General features: G+C 40.4%; 1 protein-coding gene across 1 annotated transcript in view; it reads left to right on the top strand.

Annotated features, from left to right (window-relative positions):
• Positions 1 to 3664: 3664 nt before the first annotated feature.
• The window catches only part of antxr2a (ANTXR cell adhesion molecule 2a), a 79284-nt gene continuing 57978 nt past the window's right edge, over positions 3665 to 24970 (top strand). Inside the window, 10 exon segments of the mRNA XM_034216631.1 lie at positions 3665 to 4186; positions 7886 to 7957; positions 12019 to 12090; positions 12461 to 12542; positions 12652 to 12756; positions 12960 to 13028; positions 14211 to 14291; positions 17098 to 17158; positions 18245 to 18340; positions 21029 to 21098. Of these exon segments, the coding sequence (XP_034072522.1) occupies positions 4014 to 4186; positions 7886 to 7957; positions 12019 to 12090; positions 12461 to 12542; positions 12652 to 12756; positions 12960 to 13028; positions 14211 to 14291; positions 17098 to 17158; positions 18245 to 18340; positions 21029 to 21098 (881 nt within the window). The 5' untranslated portion in view covers positions 3665 to 4013.

Below are 24970 nucleotides of genomic sequence, written 5' to 3'. Positions count from 1 at the left end.
TCAGGATCCACCAAGTTAGGTAGCTATATACTGAAACCAAATGGCGTGCAAAGGAATTAACATTCTAATTAAAATCTAATTATACTTTGATTTGCCAGATAATTATACTCGTGTGTAGCTGTTCTCTGGACTATTCGGATTTGATGAGGTGTGTTAGTGGTAATTACATTGCTGATATGGAGTTGTGTGACAGCGCAGTTTTCACTGAGGCAAAAGAAAAGAAAACGTAGTTCCTTTGTGCAATCCATGTTTTAGTAGAGGCTGTGGTTTGGGTAATTAGTTCTGAGAGTACTAAAGAGTAGAAGAAAACAGGGTATAAGCAGTCCTATTAATGTTGTTAGTATTCATGACTCAATGTGTTTACATTTTATGTTTTATTACATTAAGTAGCATTTTCAGGACATTTTTGTACACTTAAGATACTATTAAGAATAAATAACTTAATTAAATAATATGAGCACTGAATTATTTTATTTTTTAATTGATCTATTATCTAAGGCTCTTGTGTTTACTTTTAAACTGCTTCAGCCTGAGTGCATTGTGTAAGTTAAACTGGAAACTCATCCGTATAGGAACTTGATTTTAACCCTAAAATACATTTGAATGTCATGTTCCCAAAATCATCTTGAGACCATCTGTATTTTAAGAACAGTGATAGAGGAAGCCAAAGTAGACCAGCCAGACTGGTCTCAACTCGAGTAACATCAATTAAAGACTTCAGACAATAAATAAAAACTAAATTAAACCTAAGACATGGAGTCCAATTGAGGCGTTTCAGGCATTGGGGAGTACATTGGATGAAACTCCCTCTGGCTTGATTATGGGATTTTGGCCTTTGCAGACCATTTAAATGCACAACAACCTATAACACAATACAGGAAAGGGAAAACGCCAAAAAGCATAATAGGGCCCCTTAAAGAGTCAAATTGGTTTAAAATTGGCTTAGGATTTGTTGTACCAACCAGCAACATACCTTTTAAAACAAACAAATAAATGAACCAAAATAAGTAGCAGAAATTGCAATAACATATATAAATCCCTTTTAATTCTACCTTAATTGAGAACATGTGTTGCAGCCAATACAGGTACAGCTCAACGACAGCTGTGATGATGTCACTGTGAGTGCCTGACAGGGTTTTCACCTAATTCCATAGCCTAAAGTCATATCCTTCACCAGCTGCACACACCTTGTTCAAACAAGAGGCACACGCGTGATCAGATAAGAAGAACCTAGAGCCCCCTGTATGTCCTGGAAAACAACACGTGAAGAAAGGTGTCATTAGTGTTTATTGTAACCTGAGGGGAAGGTAGTCAGGAGTTATGAAATAACTCATCTAGACTAATCCCTGGTAGTATTCCCTTGAAGACTTTTGGACTTGGAAAGCCACTTTGGCCACATGTTCATATTGCATTTGGTTAAGTGGTGCTGTGTAGCTCAGTGGGTGGAGCGTGGCAGCAGAAAGACGAGGCAGGATCCAGATTTATGCACACAGCGCCATGGTGCATTGCCATGGTTTACAGGTTCAGCTCCCTGTGTAGATCAATGAGTAGAGAAATGCACAGTGCCAGGGTTGGGGATTTGAATCACACAATGAGCCTATCCATGCTGAGGACTGAGGCACCTGCAGCTTCCATAATGTGCCTTGAATAAAGAGGCACATTTAATTAAATGTCAGAAAATTCCCTGTGTTGCATGTCATGTCTGTGATTAAGTATATGCTTTCAATGAGTTACCATGGCAAAACAGAAATGTGTGTTTCTGATTGCATTGCATTGTAAATAGTACTGCAGGTAACCAGATCCACAATACAGTGTCTACAGGGTCCACAACATGACTGCTTGGGGCGCTGAAATATGTTTCATAATGCTTTATATTAAATTGTGTTTTTCAAAATAAAAACCAATACCAATATAGTCACATGGATTTTACGTATTAGCAAAGACTTAAACAACATTTAATTTACCCTACCTTGGGCCTCCTAAGAGCTCAGTTGGTCGAGTTAGCGGCCCATGTATTGGGGCTTGGTCCCGGGTTCAAATCCGGCATGGAATCATAGCTGTATGTCATGCCCTCTGTCTCCCCTTTTCATCACTGTCACTTAATAAAGGCAATGGTTGCCCAAACAAATATTTTAAAACCTTTATTTACCCAACCTATTCGAAATTTTAACTTGAGGCTACTTTTATAACTTGGTATTTTATGCACCCTAAAAAGGATTTTATAGACTTGATTGAAGGCTTAGTTTAACATGAAACTGAGATCCATAAATAACATAATTAGGGGGTCCCTGTTCCGTCTCTATCTGTTCAATCCTTGGACACATTGTAACCCTCACTTTAAAGAGAGGCCAACATTTTCTAAACAGTTTGTATTGTGTATTGTTGGGTACATATGAGTATCGTCAACTAATTCCACGTATGAGTTTAAAACATTGGAAAAGAAACAATGAAAAAACCCCAAGTGGAACAGAAAGTAAACACAAAAAGACTAACAAAATCACATCTCACACTCCAAATTAAATGAAGAAATACTTGAATGCTACATTTCTAAATCTATCCTCTTGCAACATGTTTTTTGAAACATTTGTGATGTCACACATGCAACGCCTCACATCTGCAACCTCTTCCTGCTCTTAATTTGCCAAACATACTTTTTCTGTTTCCTTAAGAGTGAGTGTTCTCTCTGTATTGGGAAAACCGTTTTGCATGCCTGTTTTGTTTGCCACGTTTTCATACTGTTTTATGAACAAGACAAGCTCATATATCTTCATCACTGAGAGACTCTCAACATTTTACAAGTAATAATAGCTATTAAAATTAAATGGAATATGGAAAACATATCAAAGTTACTCTTTTTCTGTTAAAGCATAATACTTTCAGGCCAAACAATACCCATGAGGTTTTAGTGCAAAACAAATTCATTATTAATGTTTATTTTGGATTTATTTTAAGTAGCCACAAGCATGAAACAATCTTTTTGGACACATTTTCCAAATTCTGTCTCGAATATTTAACAGCAAACACACTGTGTTGAATTCATCTAAATAAAACATGTCATGTAATATGTAACAATTAAAAAAAATGTTAATGCAACATTATTAAGGAGCCTTGTAAAAAAGTGAAGCAGATGTTATTGGGTGTGTTCACTGGGACCTCCAGCTCTGAAGTCCAACAGCTGGTTCCACATCGGGCATGCGCACTGACGGAAGCTGATGTCGCCTTGAAATACTGTTGGAAAAATTGGATAGTACAGACATGAATGCCAAACAATAGCGTTGTGCAATCCTGTATTGTTCCTCTAATTATTGCCAAGTAGCTTTTTAACTTACAAGGTTTAGTGCACACAAGTCACATATAAAATAAAGATACAAAGTAATGCAAAAGTCAAGAAGAAAATAAAAGATAAAAGTAGGCTAGTAAAGAAAAGAAAAATACAATTGAATAAACTTTCAAAAACAATATAACGATGATGTTGTACAACAAACTCTATCATTTAAAATATAACTATCAAACGCACATTATAACTTGTATAACCAAGCCATCGATGTGTTATATTATGTCTTACATTGCAACCATTTTAAGAAGAAAGAAAGTCGGGGCTTTAGCGCTCAGAAACACGAGCTTTGGAGAAATACATGAAGGCATCTTAACTTTTCCACGGAGTGTGTACTTTAGCACGGGGAAGTTTGTTGTTAGCAGTTATTTGGGGGTATCCTCTAAACAGGGTCGATGTGAGCTCAGTCAGCAGGCAGTAGTTTTATTGAGGATGTGAGTCAGTAAAAGATGAGTAAGGAAAATGAAGAAACTACAACGCTCGTGACGTCAGGACGGTAATTTCCTTGATTTCGCAGGTCTGTTAGTTCACTTGGCTGTGTTGGAGCAAATTTGACATATACGCTCTTCACACTGCGGGATGTGCACTTCATACTCAACTCACTGCGCTGTGTGAAACTCCCTGAAGGCTGTTTTTGTTGTTTTTCAACTCGAAACTTCACTCCATTTTAGTGGCAACAATGTTGGAAAAGTTGTCACGCTGTTCCAACTCGGAGGGTGAACTTTTTAAAGGAAAGAGTCGGTGGACTTCGGCGGCGGTCGCTGTGGTCCTCCTGGGTGTGTTTGCTTCATCTTGCTGGGCAGAAGAAGCATCCTGTCATGGAGCCTACGACCTCTACTTTGTTCTAGACCGGTAAGTACGAAACAAAGCTTTAGTTTCTGTCCCTTCTCATTGAAAATAACAATGGAAGTAACCTGCTGCTGCACTCTGCAATTGTCAAGAAGATAACTGTTAAATTAAGTTGCCAGGGGGGAGCGGGAAAGAGTCGCTTAACACAGGTGTGATGGTTTGACCTGATTTAGAAAACATGTCACTTTGCACACGGCTCTATAGCCTCAAATGCTGAACAGTTTTTTATATTATAACCACAAAATGGTGTCGCCAGTGTTAGGTTTGCTTCACATTTGGCTAAAACACTCCTCTCTAAACATATGGCAAATATTTGGATAGGGGTGTCAACAAAGTTTACTTTTCTTTTAAAGGGAAGTCTGAATGCTACAGTTTGCCAAGACAATGATGCCAATGGTTTGGGTAAGGCCCTTTTCTGTTTCAGCATGACCACATCCACAAAGGCCAACACTTAACAGTTTAGTGTGGAAGATAGCCTGCAGAGAGTACTGACCTCAACCCATTGCAACACTTTTTAGATGAACTTGAACGTAGACTATGAGCCAAACCTTATCAGCCAACATCAGTTTTTGACCTCACTGAAGCCAGGTTGTGTATGCTCACTAACGTTTGAAAGTAGCTGTGATAGTAGGGCCTATATTTTATCCTCTTTATTGCAAAATTGTATTTGTGTGTCTTTTAGCCCTTATGTATGTTGCATTGTTGACGGAGCCTGGGATTAAGATTTCCATTGCCAGCCTGTAGGTGTTTGGCATATGACAACAGAGCCTTTGATTCTGAATTTGAATCAGTCTGTCTATGGAACCCTACCACCTCACCTGTCAGCATCTGTCTTTGTTCCCTCTTGTATCACAGAGGAGTTACATATTTCAGATAGTAACTATCACAAGGTGTTCATGATGAGAAAGGTAGCTGATGGCTGTAGCTTGTTGGTTCAATGTAGCTGCACAGTGTCCATCAGTATACTCTACTGCTGTTGTACTTGGCAACTGTAGTTAATTTAATACTAGTTAATGTACACTTTACTAATACTAAGTTACTAAAAACACTTACGAAGGTGAATTGCATGAAGCACAGCATGAAGCACAGCATGACAAGGCGAAAAAGCAGTTTCCTATTTCGATCAGAATCAGAATACCTTTATTCGTCCCACAAAGGGGACATTTACATTGTTACAGCAAAAGTAAAGAACTCAAAATAGCTTAATATTAATTGAGAAGCATGCATAATATGTAGATTTCTGAATAACAAGGCAACAATTTAATAACATTTGTTATGGAAATTGAAAGTGCAAGCAGCAGTGACGTGGAGGTAGCTGCAGCAAAGCAGCAGCAAGCAATGCATGGAGAGAGATCTGCAGGTTAAATAGAGCGGTGTATTAAGGAGACTCTGTTTGGTTGGTTGTAGAGTGGCAAGGGGCGTTATGTATGAATGCAGCATAAGTGCTCGAGTTGACTGCCTGAACTAGCTCCCAGGCTTCGCCCCATTTATCTGATAAATGTCATAAAACCACACTGGTGTAACCGACCTCACCCCAACCTAACCAAGTAGTTTACTTTGGCTAAGGTTAAGCAGTAGCCATGCTGTCTGTGAGAAACATTGACCATATAATATTGTTTATCTTAATTGAGGACTCCAGCTTCCAATATGGGGCAGACTTCTGAGTCACCAGAACTAGGATGGCTTTTATCCCGCTGCTCGAGTCCTCACTACACTAAGAAAGTGGATCACATCACTCCTGTTCTGAAGTCTTTACACTGGCTTCCTGTGTGTCAAAGAATAGATTTCAAAATACTGCTGCTGGTTTATAAAGCTTTGAATGGTTTAGGCCCAAAATACATTTCTGACCTCCTGCTAAATTATGAACCATCCAGATCTCTCAGGTCTTCAGGGACTGGTCAGCTTTCTGTCCCCAGAGTCAGAACTAAACATGGTAAAGCAGCGTTCAGTTATTATGCTCCAAATATCTGGAACAAACTCCCAGAAACCTGCAGGTCCGCTGCTATTCATATCTTAGACTGCACTGTAACTTTGATCCATGTATTTTTTTCTTTTAATGTTTATTTTATTAGCTTTTCTTTTTAATGACTGATTTTAAATGCCATTTTCTTAATGTCTTTCATTTTTTGTAAAGCACTTTGAATTGCCTTGTGTTGAAAAGTGCTGTATAAATAAACTTGCCTTGCCTTTTAAAAAGTGCAGGTCTCAAGGAAAGTGATCCATTTACCTCCCATTCCCCGAGTTGGGACGTTTATTCTTCTAAATGCAGGTGTTTATGAGAACATGTGTTGTATGTCTTTGCTCAGAGTGTTTGAAAGCAAATTGAAAGTTGTTACCAAGTTTTTGTTACAACGTTCGGAGGAGTTTGTGTGAATTCTAGATTCTGTCAGTTCAGCAATACTTTGTATTGGCGTCATGCCAAAAGGCCTCCAATAAATGTTGGGGAATTCACAGCCTTCACAGCATCTTTGAATCCTTTCCTCCCCCAACTTGGAAACATGCCATCAAGGGCCGTTGAGTTGAAACACTGCTCCCCTGACCCATTTTTAAACTACTCCACCCTCGTCTAAATGGCTACATCACAGGATGATGACTGAGATCATTGCAACAGGTTTAACCAAGTGTATGAATACCTAGTGGGGGTCTGTTTTATTTCCTATTGCACGTTTATATTTGTGAAATATAAAAGCCCAATCTGCAGTGCATGCTCCTTCATCAGTTTGTCAGGGTGCCACATGGTAGCATGTCTCTTTGATGGAAGTTTGTCCCTGCAGATACAATCGCTCTACTCCCAGACTTCCTGCTTGTCCTGATAAGACTAGGATCCTAAGTCAGCACTTTTTTTGCTGTGCTGTAGATTTTAGTAGCATGCTCAGAAGCATTTCTGAACAATAAAACATACATTATTGGTACTCTTAACACCAAGTAATGATATTTGATTCTCATTTGACTAATCCTTCTTTATTAAGGGAAGCTTCACTGAGATCCACGCTCCCTTTTACAGGAACACCCTAAACACACACACCCGTTTCAGACTAGTCCTGGAGCAAATCAAATACATTTGTCACCACATGAAATACCCCTTTAACACTTAAACACTGCTAATCCACCACTGACGCAATGTTGTCAAAGTGCAGTTTAACTTTTCCTTTACCCTCGAGCTGTGTGACCTTGTCTGTAGGGCAGCAGGGAGGAGAACGAGGTGTCATGAAAGATGAGCCTCCGAATGGTCAAACCCCTCTGTTTTATGTTCTCCGCACATACATTGAATTGTAATTATTGCTTTAATAACCTCTTTGTCGTAACATCAAGGGCATATTTTACTCACTGTGTTCGTACGGACTTATCGAAAAGTGAGAAGGGCCGAGGGCTACAGGTTGACGCAGTTTCCATGTTTGGTTCTTTTATTTGAGCTGAAATAAGGAAGGAAAGAAGGTTTGCTTGAATCAGACGTTGCGATAACCGAATATTTTCCGTCTGACAGTTCAGGAGCGGGCTCTCTCCCCCCGTTTGTGTGTTCTAACAGCTGAAGTGGCTGCTATACAACACAGACTTATCAGCACAATTATCCAGCATGTGGCTGGTGTTAATGTCCAACTGTGGTTGTGGTGCATAGCACAAATACTGTACAGTATTTGACTCCCAGCTCACAATCTGCTGCCACTGACGAGCTGCAAACGAACTGCCGTTTCCTCGTTTCAGGTCCGGAAGTGTCGCTAATGACTGGGTCGAGATCTACTCGTTCGTGAAGAACCTCACCGACAGATTTGTGAGGTCAGTGCAAAGCTAGTGTTGATGTCAGCCATTGTCTTTGGAAACAAAGTTTTAGGGTTTCACAATGCTCGCAGAAGTGAATTATGCTCCATAGAATAAGATTCATGGTTTCAAATAAATATAAAAAAAGCCATTACAATTTCTAATGTTAGAATCATTTTCATAGAGAAAACTAAATTCACTATTTTATAAAGATGACGTAGTAGGTCAACCATACCCTCCGTACCAAAACACCACATTTTTTGCATGTTTAATATATTAAATGATCTTTTGCAGTTAATGGCTATAATTACAGAGCCTACGGCATTAGTTGCATCTCCTACCTGTTTTTACAAACTATCAAATAGCTAAATCTATGACACCCTTTTTGCACATAATTCATTAAAAGGACGAAAGCAGAGAAACCAGCTTGAAACGTTCGGCTTGCATAACGTTTGAGTCAAACGGCGCCTGCCAGCACAGTACAGACGGCGGCGACCCAGCCAGAATGAAGTGGTTGGTTGAAGAAAATAGCAAAGGCACCAGGTGGGAGTGGGTGGCAGAGAGGAGCAGTCTTCTGGGCTGTGAGAATGGCCATTCGCACCGGGGGGGTCCGGTTCCACACTTATCCCCTGCTTCCACCACAGAACGGCTGACAGGCAGACAATGTACAGTAAAGAAAAAGAACACTGGAAGGCGACGAGGACAATCTGCTAAACAATGCTCGCTCACCAAGAGCTCTTCTGTCGCGCCATGTGGAGCAAACTGGACTACTTCATCAACCCCCTCCCCCACCACCACCACCCTCTGATATGTCCTTGGCATCACTGCGTCTTAGTCTTTCTATACTGCTTCAGCGGTAACATATACAATCACCGAAAGCCTTAAGTCACCACCCACCATTTATCCTCGTCTCGAGCTACTTTTAAGTCCACATATGAAACTTGCAGACAGGATGTGGATGTATACGGCTGCTACCGCCACCAGCCAAATGTGGCCGTGTGGCTTAAAGATTGTGCTAGGTTTGCGGGGGAGGATCGCGACTGGGCCATGTGTCACGTGGGTGAGAAATATCAGCACCTCTCCTTATGCTCCGAAGGCTTCGGATCTCTGAAGGAAACACTTGTGTGCTTAACTATCTGAAGTTTAGCTCGCTCCGTGGGATGGAATCCGTGTGGTTGGTACAGTCACAGGAAGTGACTCTGACTACATCTCCCAAGTCTTATAGCTTTAGAATATTAATACTTTATGGGAATCGGGACGTTTTTTCAAGAAAACATTTGACTATTTCACCTACATTTGAAAGGTTATTGATTGCATGCAGGATTTTAAATAAAGATGCTTGGATCCTACTTTCTCTTTTCAAATTCCATTTCTGAAATCAGATGGAGTCTTTCTTGTTCCTATGTGTAAACAGCTAATTCAATTCTAACTCTGCATTGATTGATGTTTCTATGCTTTTGTTGTTGTATTAGTTTTCAAATTGCGCTGTTTTGTAAACCACAGCAACTGAGAGAAAGTAAATATATGTATTTCACATCCGTACTTTACTCAACCCATTATATAATGTCGTTATAGTTCCTAATTTTATATTCATTGTTAGATAAGTTGATGCAGGCATGCGCGATAACAATATTTTATTATGAGATGTTAAACAAATAGTCTTTTGTCAGTGTGATGTGAAGAGTAAGATACAATTCTTCAGGCATGCTCAGAATTAAGTTCATTTCAATAATTGTATTCATATCTGCATGCAGACTTGGACTGCAGGTTGGGGGGAGAAAAAGAGTCCCTCTCCAAGATGGACAAACATTTATTAGATGCTTTGGGAACAGCTCACAGACTGACAAGCATAGAATCACAATGTAGAGAAATAAGATTACAATATTAGTAAGATGAATAAAAAGTGTTGCACAAAGTTTTGAAAACATTTGATGCCTTGCCTTTGTATAGAACTCATATTTTGCATTTTAGTCTATCTTAATAAGGCAAAAATAAAACCTGTATGTTAGGAAAATAATTGAAGACATGCATCCCTGAAGGCTTATTTATTATGTTAAATATAAAATACTTGTGTTGAGGAGCATGTCATATTGCTTGAATAAATAAAAAGAACCTCACGTCTTATGTCGCCACCACTATTGAAAATGTTGAAACAACTGCCTGCCAAACAAGGAGGCAAATAATGGCAACACTTAAAATGTGGACAGTTTGGGGTACTTTAAGATTCTGAGTTACCTTTACGGTTGAAGTACTTTTGGTACCTGTTCTTGAATGTACTTCAGTACAATCACAGGAATTGTATTTGTATTGAAATATGTTTCCTTTGTGGCATTACAGCTCTAACTAGAGTGAAGTATTTGTCAATACCAGCAAGTAAATTTGTGCAGTGGGAGTTGTACATTTTCCTTCACTTTTGTGTTGATTTAAATGTTCACAGCAGGATGCATATATGTGTATAGTTTTCTGAGGCAGTGAGTGTGCTGTTATATAACAGAGGGAGTGATACTGAATGTAAACCGCCTCTGTGGTCAGGGACACATCGGAGTGTCCAGTGACAGTTCACACCTTAAACACTCACAGGTACAAAGTACACTATATCTGTGTAACACGATGTGTTTATGTGTGACTCATCCTCACAACATGTTTACTGTCTGTGAATTGATTAATCACTTCCTTCAGTCCCTCTGAAGCTGCTTTAAGTCGTACATTAATATTAGTTGACATTAAAGGTCCCATGTCATGCTTTTCTGGTTATTACCCGTCCCCTTGTGTGTTAAGAAGGTTTTTCTGCATGTAAACGGTCTGCAGAGTCAAAACCCTCAAAGTACACCCTGTAGCGAGTAAAACTCTAACACAGAAAATACCTGTCTGTGCTGCCCCAGAACGCCTCGTTGGAGATACGTCATTGTCCATTGTTTACTTCCTGGGTATCGTGACGTAGGAATGGCTAGTAGCCGCGCCCAGACCTACCGTATGACGCGATACGGTACCCGGAACCAAATGGACCAATCCGTGGAGCTGTTACGTTAAGCCCCCGCTGATTGGTCCAAATTGACCAATCCACGGACTTCCACACACACACACACACACACACACACACACACACACACACACACACACACAGCTCTGCTGATTTCTCCTCCCTGGCTGCAGGCAGACCCGTTCTCTCTGCAGACCCATTCTCTCTGCAGACCCGTTCTCTCTGCAGACCCGTTCTCTCCGCAGACCCGTTCTCTCCGCAGACCCGTTCTCTCCGCAGACCCGTTCTCTCTGCAGACCCGTTCTCTCTGCAGACCCGTTCTCTCTGCAGACCCGTTCTCTCTGCAGACCCGTTCTCTCTGCAGACCCGTTCTCTCTGCAGACCCGTTCTCTCTGCAGACCCGTTCTCTCTGCAGACCCGTTCTCTCTGCAGACCCGTTCTCTCTGCAGACCCGTTCTCTCTGCAGACCCGTTCTCACTGCAGACCCGTTCTCACAGCGTTTATCAACCTTTTTCTTACTCAATATCAAGCCACACTTATTGTTTTTACTTCAGCTGTGACTTTGTGTGTGCTCAGGGTGAGTTTGGCTGTGTATCGCTAAACAAGGAAACCACACCTCCACGGAGGGAGGGTGGGGGCTGGAGCTATTGGAACTACAACGAGCCGTTAAAGGCAGAGAGGGAAATTCAGTGAATACACGTAGTTTACAGAGATGCTGTATGAGAAACCTATGTGAGTTTGGAAAATTGCACAATATAAATCTATTCTAGTCGACCTCAACAATGGAATTATGATCAGTGGAAATGGCCATGACATGGGACCTTTTTAAAAAAAGCTGTTTACTTAATTATACTCATCTGTTTAATTCTCCTGAACTGAGCTGAACCTCTATGAAGTTATATATAAAACTGTCAGTCACACTGACTCCTAAAACAGTGTTTTACATGTCATACTGTGTGGGGGGTGGATAAAGAAGATGAAGGGCGGGTATGATAAGGAAGAGAACATCTGAATAAATATTACAACATTATAATGTACTGTCCATATATTTCGATAAAACATGACATTTCTGATTCCTATTTTGTATTTTTTTTTTCAGCCCCAGAACGAGAGTGTCGTTCATCGTGTTCTCGGCCAGAGCAGAAGTCCTGCTGCCTCTGACCGGAGACGGGTACTGAACCCTAACACGCACAATTCTGTTTCAAGGGTTACTGTACCCTAACTCTAAGAAGTCTCATGGCCTAAATACTGTATTGTTGAAAAATAGTAACGGTGATAACAAAGTCTAGTCTTTGGCCTAAATTAGGTATACGACTACTGTTTGTATGTGCAAGTTTAGTACCAGAACAAAAGTTTATTGCTACATACTATCGGGAGGTTCAGTTGATTTGGGTTTTCAAGAACTTATTTTCTTGCGGGAAATGTTTGCATGATTGAGGTGAGATTGAATTTGCCTTGGGCCTCAAAGGGCCATACTGGATAGTACAGCAAAGTGCATGTGGACTATTACTCAACCATTTATTATTTTGTGTGTTTTTTAGATACGAGATAGAACAGGGTCTGAAACGCTTGCGGGCCGTTAAGCCAGCAGGTGAAACATATATGCATGAGGGAATAAAAGAGGTAAGGTTACTTTCTAAAATAAACGCAATTACGGCTCAGAAGCTTTTTTTGTAAATCTACTTGTGAGCTTGAGATGTGATGTAACGTTTGGTGTCATTTGAACCTGAAGGCCTCAGCTCAGATACAGGCGCAGAAGACCAAGTCTTCCAGCATCATCCTGGCTCTGACTGACGGGAAACTGGAAACCTACATTCACGAGCTCACAGTGAAAGAGGTTAGGTTCACATTGTCTAACACAAAGCTTGCTTTACACATTTTAAAATGCTACATTTTTTTTACCTGCAAACAGAGTTAGCTTTTCTAACAAAACAAAACACCCTTTTGTTATTTATATGTGAAATATGTGGCTTTTTTTCTGAATGTGATGTTTTGTTACATCCAACCTGCACATCATCCCCTCATTGGTTTGATCCTCAGGCTAACGAGGCGAGGACATTCGGAGCCCGTGTTTACTGTGTGGGTATCAAGGACTTCGATGAGCAGCAGGTAAGAAAGCTTGAGTCTTAATCTGAAGCAGTGTGCGCTAAATCACATTTAAAAGCGAGAGACATGTTGCCATGTTGGAAGAGTGTCAAGAAAGGTAAACACAAGTATTGTGAGCGCTATTACCTGTAATGAAAATCCATGTCTTAAAGTAATATCAATAAAACCTCTAGTAAACAACTCCTGCAGCATAATCCACTTTTCAGATGCTCATCTGTCGTTGGTTTAGCTCCACGTAGTCATTTCTTTTGTTTGAATAATGTGACATATTCTGCTTCAAGTAGAATTCTCGAGTTCCCTTGACATCACTATCTTTATATTTAGACATTTCGTCACTGTTAATGATTTATTTATTTTTGAATTGACTATTAGCTAGATAATATATTGGCTTGATAATCTAGAGTGCTGTAACCATTCGGCTACTGTGGTGCTCCATTATTAAAGACAAAAAACAATAGGTAAAACTAAATTGAGATGATGTGCAACAGGTTACAGTAAATGACACCAAATGACGATATGTTACTGATATTGCACAAAGTGAACTCATAAACTGCACTAAATTAAACGGTGGGTGTTACCTTTAGAATTCCAACAATCTATGAACCAGTGTGGAACCATGAACTAAGGAAATCAATCTGATCATTCTTTACCAATTTCTTTCAGGATTTTCAAATACATAACAAAACTCATAATATATTTACTCATATGTAAATATATTATCGGGTTATATATAGAGTTTTTACATATTTGCAGTATATACCAGTCATATCAGTTCTAGACCGTTTGCACTATTCACACTGCTCAACACATTGAATTGGCCACAGAAAAAGAAAATGTCCACAACATATAATGTTCACTGATTTCAGTCTGCACCAAAGTCAGTGCTTTCTGCTGTTTTACTGTCCCTCTCGCAACATGGTGGCCTGTCCCTTGGTAACCATTGGTAACAATCCTGTGATGAGCTCTTATTAAGTCAAATAACAAAGACAATATTGCTCCAAGTGATTTTTTTTTTTTTTTAATGGTTGAGCAAAGTGTTTGCCACAGTCATGCCATCTGCTATGTCTCCTCCTGCCCATGATATGAAAGGAAAGACAGTGCTCCGTCATAAAGAGGATAAGAGAAAAAGAAGAAAGCAGTTATTACATCTCTTCTTGTTAATTCAACTCTTGATGATACCAACAGCTTGCTGATGTAGCGGACACCAAGGACCAAGTGTTTCCTGTCAAAGATGGCTTCCAGGCACTCAAAGGCATCGTCAATTCTGTAAGTGCACCTACTTTCTGTGTGTGTGTGTGTGTATGTGGTCCTGGACGGCAGTCAGCTCAGGTTTATGTAAATGTAGAGAAAAATAGGTGGAATTTAACACTAATGTCCAAAATGGGAAATTGTTAAAATAAAAACATATTTCTAAGTGTTCCGAAAAATTCCCTGCCCTGGCTTCATTGAAGTTTGCACACATTAAAACAGAACCTCTGCATGGAAACTGTTTGTGGAAATAACTGCTGGCTGTGTCCCCACTTTGTAGGCGGACATGGAAATGTCTTTGCCACTCAGTAGCAAATGAAGACGTGCAAGCAGCTTGACAGTTAGTCACTGTCCACAGTGCCATCCTCCTCACCGTGTCTTTATTGTGTTTAGTACACTATTGCTTTTATTTCTGAAAATAAAAGCTAGCGTAAGGCATCAACCCCATCTTGCTGTATCAGTCAATAGAGTCCCTTAAACAGTGTTTATATGAAGTTTCTCTCCTCGCCCGCTGCTAGCCAATTAGTGATACTTTCCATTTGCTGCAGCTTTTTGAGCCGAAACGCTGTCAGCCAAGGCGGGGGTTTGTATGGCATCATTTCTACATGACTGTGAGCCCGGAGCCCTGCAGAGCGCACCGCCCTGAGCTGGACTTTACATCTCCGTGTTTAGGGAAAGACCAAACTGTGAGACTTGCAGCCGGAGGGACGCAGAGCCAAAGGGTGTGTCTTGTTTCTGTTGTGTGATCCAAAGTAACAACAACTATGATTGATTTTGCACAGAGTGAAAGAAGGTTGTCTAAAACTGTGGCTCTTATTCCTCCAAAAATGTGGGACCATGCACATCAATTCAGAATATGCCAAATACTTATTCCTTCTCCTTATATTTATCTTAAATTATTTTAACAACAAAAACACAAGGTAAAGTGCATGTATAATAATTTGATATTGTATATATTTTCATTTGTGTGTCCATGTTTTGGTTCTTGAATCAGGAATGAAGTCTTAGTAAAGTCCTTGAAACAGTGGTTTAAAAAAGGCAACACTGATGCCTTCAAATGGTATAATGTTTGTTGTTTGTAAAGGCTACTAATCCTGACTTATAACATCTCTAAGGAGCATGTGAATCCATCCTGTAACATTACAAAGTGTTGAAAGCCTCTAAAAGGGTGGATTTGATTATCTACAGGAAATGGGAGAAATATGCTTTCAATCTGTTTTTGCTGAGCTAAGGGAATCCTTTATTTTTCATTTGAAGAGCATGCACAGGGTCACAAGGTCTCCTTTTGCATCAAATCCATTTACATATATTTTAATCTTTCCAAAAAATGATTACAGCCTGTACAAAATGGTCCTGCACAACAAAATAAAGCTCATCCCGTCAGTCCTTCGGAGGCTCACAGTGCCAGCATCCGAGTGCATTCTTCTCTAAATCGTAATACTGGATTCCTGACTAGTTGGCCTCCTCACTCCTCTTTTTGGATTTGGAGGATTTGAGATCATCGGTGCAGCCTTTTGCTGCAGGATCTGCCTCAGTGAGCTGCGTGATAAAACGCACAGAGAGTTCAGGAAAGTTGTGTTCCTGCGCCGTTTATTTGTCCCCTGTGCTTCACTGGACCACTGTCGTCTAAGCTGTGGGCCTTTTGGGAAAACCCCAAATTGCGAAGTAGCCATGACGTTATCGTTTACTTCAGCTGCGATCTGTACAGTGTCGCCAACTCCAACATGCATTCCTGTTTGACATTGGATTACCCTTCCACCTAATTATGTCCGCGAAAAGACCGGTCTCTCGCTTTCAGAAAGCCCAGCAGTTACGCTGTCGTAGATATACAAATTCATTTGAGTATTTGGACGACTGCCTTGTCTCCTCGCTGCAGCCTGTAAATAATGTTTGTCGCTAGATCCAATACAAATGAAAAGCTGCTGTTTGAGTTCTAATGCCTCTAATCTCCACTGCTAAAGCTTTTAATATATGTATCTCCAAAATGCTTAGGTCCTTCAACCCTGACGGATTACTTAATATAACCATCAATCTTTAAAAAGCCTTACATTTTAAAGGAAATGTTACTCTTCCAAATTCCCTATTTAGAGCAACATTTCTACACTTAGATGTCATTCTTTGAGTCCCTCCTTCATTTTAAGCAAAGGCACGCAAACACTCCTTTTTCTTTTCCTCCCCTTTTCGCTCGGGCACTGCCAAGGAAGCAATTAGATGGGGAAAATAGTGGCTCAGAGGAACAGCAGCAGATCCTTTTCCTCCCAGCTGTCATCTGCAAGCCTCTCCCCTTTTCTCGATCCCATCAAACCATCATATTTAATAAGGCCGCTGTAAACAGTCCCGTCTTCCTCTCCTTAGATTGAAGTTTCACCCAACATCAAATGAAAGGTTCAAGCGTCCTATATTGCAGTTAACATGCTTCTTTTTACCGACAGTGTACTGGGATTTGCATAGTTTGTCCTTTGTTGATTTATTGAATCACGGCGGATAGTGCGGCTCCATGACAGTGGGCTCACACAGGCCTCTTTATATGATAATGCGGGATCCCGGAGGTTTTTTAATAGATGTGAGGAATGTAATAGTCTTGCATAATTTCCCCATAAAGGCTGACACAGCTGCCGTTCTTCCCTCCTGTTCTCCTCGCCGCCGATATTTAGCGCTCTCCTTTAGACGCCAGGCCCCGATCAGGAGCGAGACATTTCTCAGGTGTTGCACCCTAATCTGTTTTCTAAACTTGACAGAGCCGATAACAGCCAGGACTTGATATATTTATTCTTGGCCCTCAAGCGATAATGTACCCATTTCCTTTTTCCCCCTCATCCTCCAGATATTAAAGCGTTCGTGCACAGAGATCCTGAGTGTGGAGCCCTCCAGTGTCTGTGTGAACGGTGAGTGGACCCTCCTGCTGCACTGTGCACACATCATGCTTTCCAGGCTCAAGGTTACTTCTCAATCACTAAGGGCAGTATAGGACACTTGCATAACCTCAGATCTTTTAAATCAAGGCTCATTTTGCATTCTTCTATCACTTTAACACACATCCCTTAAGTATACAGGTTGATCCACTTAAATCGGTGGGTACCTTTGCTCCTCCTCTGAACATGAGTTTTGAATTGAATCAAAATATTTAATGTCATTGGGCTTTGGTGGCCTGAACTCATGAAAGGGTCATGTATTTCACATCGAAAAACTGAGGTGAGAGTAAAGTCAGAAAAAAAAGTTTTGGATCGAAAATGTATTCTTTCTTACAAATGTGTCCTGTGACCCTTATTAATCCCCCTCTATTAATTGGATGAGACCCCTGGGTTGTGAATATCTGGTGTAAATAGCATATGTAAATATTTGATCATTGAACTCGCAGAAGAGACAATGTCAAGTGTCGAGCTGTGCAACACACAACATCAACTACAGAAGTTACATAGAGTTCAAACATGATTCTGCATGGTCCTGCCAGCTGTCTGAAAGCTTTGATTTGTCTTTTGATTGGCCCTCATTCAGACTCCCACGGTGCTCATTTTGTTCTTTTTCTCGTGAAACTTTAAAGTGGCCCTTTTATGCTTTTTGTGGTTTTCCCTTTCCTTTAGTGTGTTTTAATGCATGTAAATGGTCTGCAAAGGATCACATTCCAAAGCTCCCTCCAGAGGCAGTTTCTCTTTTTGAACATTAAATGATGTAACAAGTAACAGTAAATGTACAATATACACATATGAAACCTGCAAATGAACAAAATAGGGCCCACTTTAACATAGTGTCAGTTGGTTAAAAGGATAAAGCAGGAACTAGTCTGCATTCCAAGGCTCTGTAAATAACTTCTTAAATAATTGTTAAAAAATACAATGTGCAAAGAAAAGTATAGTGTTAACACAGCTGCTGTTGGTTTACATCAGTATTCTGCACCGCGACTGCATTATTTACATATATTCTATCCATGATTCCTCCACCCAGTCTTATCTTCCATTTACTTACATCCACAGAGTCCTTCGACATCGTCCTCAGAGGGAACGGCTTCACTCTCGGCCGCAGCAACGAAGGCGTCCTCTGCAGCTTTATAGTCAACCAGCAAACCTTCGGTAAGTTGTGGAAATCACCAATTGGTATAGTGCGTGTTGCATTCACAGTCACATGTACAGCACAGTCTTAACCACAGGGCTCCGTAATGAGCAGGCTCTTCATGCTGTGTGATCTGATATGTTTTAATCACTATGAAAGCAAACAAAATGTGGAGTCACATAATACATTCTGTAGGTTTACACATACGAAGAATTGACTTTGGTGTAAATGCTGCATAAAAGACACAGAAAGAAGAATACATTCTTTTCAGAAAGGAGCCAACAAATTCATTATTATAAAGACTATTGTAACCAATTACAAATAAAGACTATATATATATATACTCTTCTATTGAATATAGTACTTGTCAAATTGTATTTTACTTAGCTCAGTTTCTTACGTGTATATTTGTAATTATTAATCATTTATTTAATTGTATATAATATCAAAACTGCTGTCAGGTCATAAGATGCAAGCAGACATTTGATGAAATGGCCCGGTGTGATCTAAATTTGGACCTTCATTTAAAAATGTCAGTATTTTTTAAACGACAGCAGACCACGATTGCAACACATGCAAATGATTGGTAACAAAGCGGATTGTCACACAGTCCACAGTTTGCCTTTGGCCATGCTGTCTACAGCAACTCCGTGTTAGGATTCATTGCTACTTAATGTTTTGAACAACAAAATCATTAGCGCAGTTGGAATGTCATGCAATACCGGAGAAAAAATGCTTTTGAGGCATTTTTATATACATACTTTATGAAAAAGCACCTTTTTTTAAAAATCAATATATTTAGCAGTTTCAAGCAATTTGGGTGACAAGTTTTTAAAAAATTATTATTAGTTTCTAGCAAAATAGAGTAGCAAAAATAGATATCTGTTAGGGGTCTCGTGATCGTGATGTAACAGCTTAATAAAAAGCCTCTTGGAGGTTTATTGTAAACCCAACTGGAATTCTGCCATTTTGCCTTTACTTTGCAATTTCCACCACTTCCACGATCTGTACCTTAACAAACTCCAGTCCTATGTGACATTTAGTCCAATCGATTATGCATTTGGTCAGTATAATCTGAAGACCTTGGCGATGAAAGGTGATGTTTGAAGTGCCATGTAAGACCTTCTTGTATTGTCTAATTATATCTAAATATTCATGGTATTCAACACTTTCTAACCTTTTCTGAAGCCTACGGCCACGTTTCATAGTTGGAAGGTGAACTTAAAGAAAGCTTATTACACAAAGCAGTTTCAAGAACATCTTCACAATTCTTTCATGGGACCATCCAAGGAGCACTTGAATGCACCATTGGTCTTACCTGAGGCCTATGCTGTCGGAGGGCCATTGTGGTTTATTTTATAATGCGTATTAACCAACATCCTATGAGTGCAGTCAGACCTGTTCAGTCTGCCTCCACATCTTCCTGTCAACAGAACAAACCCGACCAACTGCTATCTCTTAGCAGCTCCCCACCTTTATGATCAGAGCTAACGAGCAGAGGCTATGTAGGTCACTGTGCTCCTTATTTTGAGTTTGCAGTCTGTTCTGTCGAGAAATCCTTTTTCAAGAAGCAAACGGGATTTGGCACCGACAGCCAATCTCTCATTTGGCCGTGGGATCTGCGGGATCGACGACTGCCAATGACAACACTTCCCTCCTTGACGGGCTATTTTTGATTTCCATCTCAACTTGACTATAAAACACTAAAAAATAACTCTATCCGAATGAGTAAGTGGCCATTAGCAGATGTCTTCCTGTTGGTCCTTTCTCAGTTTAGGCTGTCTCACATTCGCCCACTTGGGGCTATTAATTCCCTTATTGGCTTTTGCATGTGTTCAGCACAGACCTTTGCAACAGGGGGGCACCTTATAATTATGGACAGGCATCATGGCAACTATGGAACACACACAGCACATATGTGGAACAGATGCTACAGTCTTCTCCATCAGCAAACCAGCGGGAGCCCTGAGAAGACGAGCACGAAAAAATGATATCAATCATTTTAGCGACCTCCATCAGACACACACACACACACACACACACAGCCACACACACACACACACACACACAGCCACACACACACACAGCCACACACACACACACACACATACACACACACACACACACACACACACACACACACACACACACACACAGCCAGCCACATACACACACACACAGCCACATACACACACACACACACACACACACACACACACACACACACACAGCCACATACACACACACACACACACACACACACACACACAAAATAATCAAATTGGTCATATGAAATAATATTTTTCTGACTGATTAAAGATTACATTTGATAAACATTGTAATACACGGAGTTCAAAACTGTATATCATAATCATTGTGTAATATTGCTTATAATTGTTTTTTATTTATATTAAAGGGATGTTGATTTATGTAAGAATCAACGTTCAAATGTTATAAGATGTGGAATCAACAGACACTAAACATCTAATTAATATACAGCAAAAATCGTTTGTTTTGTTGAGATCTACAAATCTGTGATGCCAAGATTTTATTTTGTGCCGTTCACAATATATGACCGTTTTAATATAAATAAAGCACAGTGTTGAACACGGGTCTAATGCTGCTGTAACTTCTTTGCTCTTTCTCGGATGCAGTGCTCATTGCAAACAGATGTTGACACGATGTCTTTTCTTCTGTTGTTCCTACAGACCAAAAGCCCAGTTATGTGCGTAATGACTATCTGCTGTGTCCTGCTCCGGTGCTCTATGAAGTGGGACAGTAAGTAAACACTGGGATTTCTGGTTTTGGGTAGAGCTGGAGGAGCTTGTTAGTGTATGCTGCAAATATCTACTCTTTGTTTTTTCCTTTCTGATTTACATTTAGTTATATATGCGCCTACAGTGTATGGCAGACCAAACTTTCTGGTTTTTCTTTTCTGTCCTTCAGACAGATATTGCTAATGAGAGGGAAAACAGTATAAACATTTGAAAGAAGCAAATTAGACGAAACAATTGATAAATGACTGGATGTAGGCACATAGTCTCGTAAATTGAGTTTTCCAGAATAACTTTATAGTGAGTGTGCGTGTTGTGTTTCTGTCGATTTATTTGAATTGCTGATCTTGGCACGTGGTCAACATGAAAGGTGTGAAATTCTAAAGAAAGGCATCTCACTGCCATTTATAAACTGGACCGTCAAACAACATTTCAAATGTGAGATAAATATAAATGTCTATGTTGCCATTGAAAATGAACAAAACAAAGCAGTATTGTGTTTAGTAAAGGTACACTTGGTGTCAAGTTTTCAGCTGCATCTAGGAATCACACAAACCGCTACTTCCTCTCTACTTTTGTCAGAACCATTTCAAAACGGTTTTATTTCCTCTTTTCTGCAGGCTTATAGATAGTTTTGTGCTGCGCTTTGTTTAGTTTAGGAGCTGTTATATCTGATATTTAAATACGACGCTTCAACGTTACTACATGCAGTCTTTTTTTTCTGTGCACATAAACAACTCCTAAATCTATAGATTAGCAGTATGTTAAAACAGTAGAAGTAGGGATGAAGACTTTGTTGTAGCGTCAAGACGCAGTAAACATTGTAGACGGGAGCCGACAGAAAAACACCCATACATACAACGCACAAAGATTGAAGTGAAAACAGTGTAAATATGCATTTATTCCTGGCTGCATCGCTATTGTTTGACTTTAACGTCATCTCTTATAATCCCAAACCATAACAGATGATCGCTAAGGCATTCTAGATGGAACAACAGATTTGAATGTCCTCGATGACTCCAATCCAATCAAAAATGTATGATTATGAGTGCTGCTGGCTCCTGAAGGTCTTTCAGCTCTAAAACAGATTATGTATCATATGATGAGGGCGATGCTGTAACCACTCCAAATCAACTTGAACCTCACCTCAGATAATCCTCCCATTTTAATGTAAACTGCTCATGATAACATGTTTTCCTGCCAGATGCTGACCGGCAGTGCCGAAAGAGTTTTTTGAAGAGATCTAAACACCAAGTTAGACGTGCATTCATGTCTTTATTCGTTTTTTGTGTTTGTTTTGGATATAACCAAACAGTCTTGCAGATGTGTACTCAGTTATTAGCTTCAACAGGCACTTGAACACTGAAAAAGTTTTGCAAAAATCAATAATAAATAATGAATAAGACACATTAAATAGGACCCGTATAAATTACAAGAAAGAGAAGTTACTGTGCAGTGTAATAAATTAATAATGATTAATTCAAGAAAAGGCAGCGGCAAATGGAAAAGTCTTGAGGCTTGATTTAAACATAAAAGAGTTTTGATCCACTTTCTTGGAGAGAAGGCCACATGCATTTTGGTTCTGATTTGCTAACACTTCAAAACAATACCTACTTCAGACCAAGAGGTATGTCTCTCTTTTTTTTCTAAAAGCGTGTCACTGCATCTTCTCTCTCCGGTGAAAAGCAATACTATATTTGACACTTTCTCCAGCTGGCATCACTTTCAGATAAAAATGGAAATAAATACTATTCACTGGAATGACAGTAGCAGCCACTGAACATGTCCTTCTTCTTGCTTTATCCAGAAATCAGGAAAGCAAAACAGAATCTGATATCTTTCAAACAACTCGACAAAGAAGCGTTGAAAAGAAACATAAGGGACTACATCTGAAAGCCACAGTCCTACAGCCTCTGCTGCGACCTGATAAGACCTAAGCTGATGCCGATGCTATGTGCACGCCATTTGCAAAAGGCCTGCTTAATTAACTCTTGGCTGCCGATGGTGACCCATTAAGTAGTTAGCTGGTACGGGCGGTGAGTAAACACATCTGCTGGAGGGGCTTTAAAAGGATGTGTGACAGATGTAGCCATTCCCTTTTCCACGCTCTTCATTTAAATAATTCACCATGCACTGACAATCCCCGCACCCAGGACCACCTGCATGGAACAGCGGAGCCCGGGAACTTCCGTCTCCGTCCATCTGTCTGCTTCTGCTTCTGCTCCTGCTCCATCACCGCTACCGGTGCACAGGGCGCTCCTTAAGCACGGCTCTACTCAGCCGAAGAAGAATCGTCTTTTCACTGCACATCGCTTCTCCCAGTATCCCCCCTTAAACCATGTTTTGTTACACGCGAGGCTTTGTCCTGGGGAAACATTGCTTTAACTTCTGACTTGACCTCAAATACGTGGTTGCTGGGGAACATATTTCAGATGCAGCAGTCACTCGCTCTGAGGTGCTCAGCGGCAGCTTCCCGTTCCACCGGGAACGTGAAGCAGGCGGTTCCACATTCTGCTTGGAAGTCCAGGAATCACAGCATCCTCAGTTGGTCATCTAACTGTGTAGGAGCACTCACTGTGGAGGCATCATCTGTGCTGACAGCTGCGGCATCAGGCAAGAAATGCTGGCATCTGCTGAATCCCTTCCTTCCCCGCTCCCTCCCCCCTCAGTGTATCCCCATTAGGAGACCCAGCATCCCCTGCTGGGCCGTCGATCGAGAGGTTAAGTGGCTGCGCTCTTGCATCAGCATGTCCTCACCTGGTGTTTTCACAATAGAGAGCATAAAATAACTGAGGGGGGAGTCGACACCTGCTTTACATTGCAGGTACAGTAGCTAATGCTAATGCTCGTCAATAATTAAACAGGCTGTCCTGGGGCTGCTGCTAGCAGAGGCTTCACTCCATCTGCTCCAGTGGGGCTATGAAGATGTCTTGTTGTTTGATTGTCCTCCGTGTTGTGGGACACAGACATGTTGAATGGGAATTGATTGCCATATAATAAGATTGGAACCAGCTCTATTTGATTAAAGGATGCAAGCGGCAACGTTTAACCTCAGACTTATGTCTGATGATTCAAGGCTTTCTCGGTACTGGAATCAAAAAGAGAAATAAACATTCAATTGAAAAAAATCTGCAAATTAGACTTAGGGCGGGTTGAAAACTAAAGGTTGGGTTCCTGATTGGAACCAATGCCAATTGTTCTGGTTTGCATTCACAAAGATATAACTCCAGTTGTCCAGGAATTGTAAACAAAATCATGTAGAGGAAATGTTGTTTGACTATGGGTTATACACTAGGCTCTGCATAGGACTCAGAAGCTGCCTCGTTGCGTGTGATGAACTTACTTACCCTGTGACAAGAGCATGTGGATGAAGCAAATTTGACTTAATTAGCAACTGGTTCGTTGGCTGACTGTTTAACTGGGCTCAACATGCTGGTGTAAAAACACCCTCAGGAAAAGTTTTAGTGGAAGAAAAATCACTGGATCTAACCACCGCAGCGGACATCAAGCTTTTCAATTATTGTCATATTGTTTTTTGGAAGTTAAAAAAATATTCCCAACAAAAGTAAAAGCTTTGTGGTAAAAAAAAGTAGTTTTTTTTGCATCACACTGATGTGGTCCTCTAAATGACCAGCTGCCCTGTCAGAAAACATAAGTCAGTTAGAGTGGATGCATGGAACACAACTTCTCATCTGGTCCCCAGGCTTCGTGAGGTCGAGTTTCCTCCCCTCCGTCAGAACTTCTGCCACACAAACTCTTTCAGAGTGATGACTGCTGGATGCCGAGTGACAGGACCTGCATATGCTCTGCCGTGAATTATTCAGCGTCCTCAATTTTCACATCTTTAAGGGAAGTTTGAAAGTCATTAGCGTCACC

This window comes from Gymnodraco acuticeps, unplaced genomic scaffold (genome assembly GCF_902827175.1).
Source record: "Gymnodraco acuticeps unplaced genomic scaffold, fGymAcu1.1, whole genome shotgun sequence".
NCBI lineage: Eukaryota > Metazoa > Chordata > Actinopteri > Perciformes > Bathydraconidae > Gymnodraco > Gymnodraco acuticeps.
The sequence above is the reverse complement of the archived record's forward strand: the minus strand, read 5'-3'. Positions and strand labels throughout refer to the sequence as shown.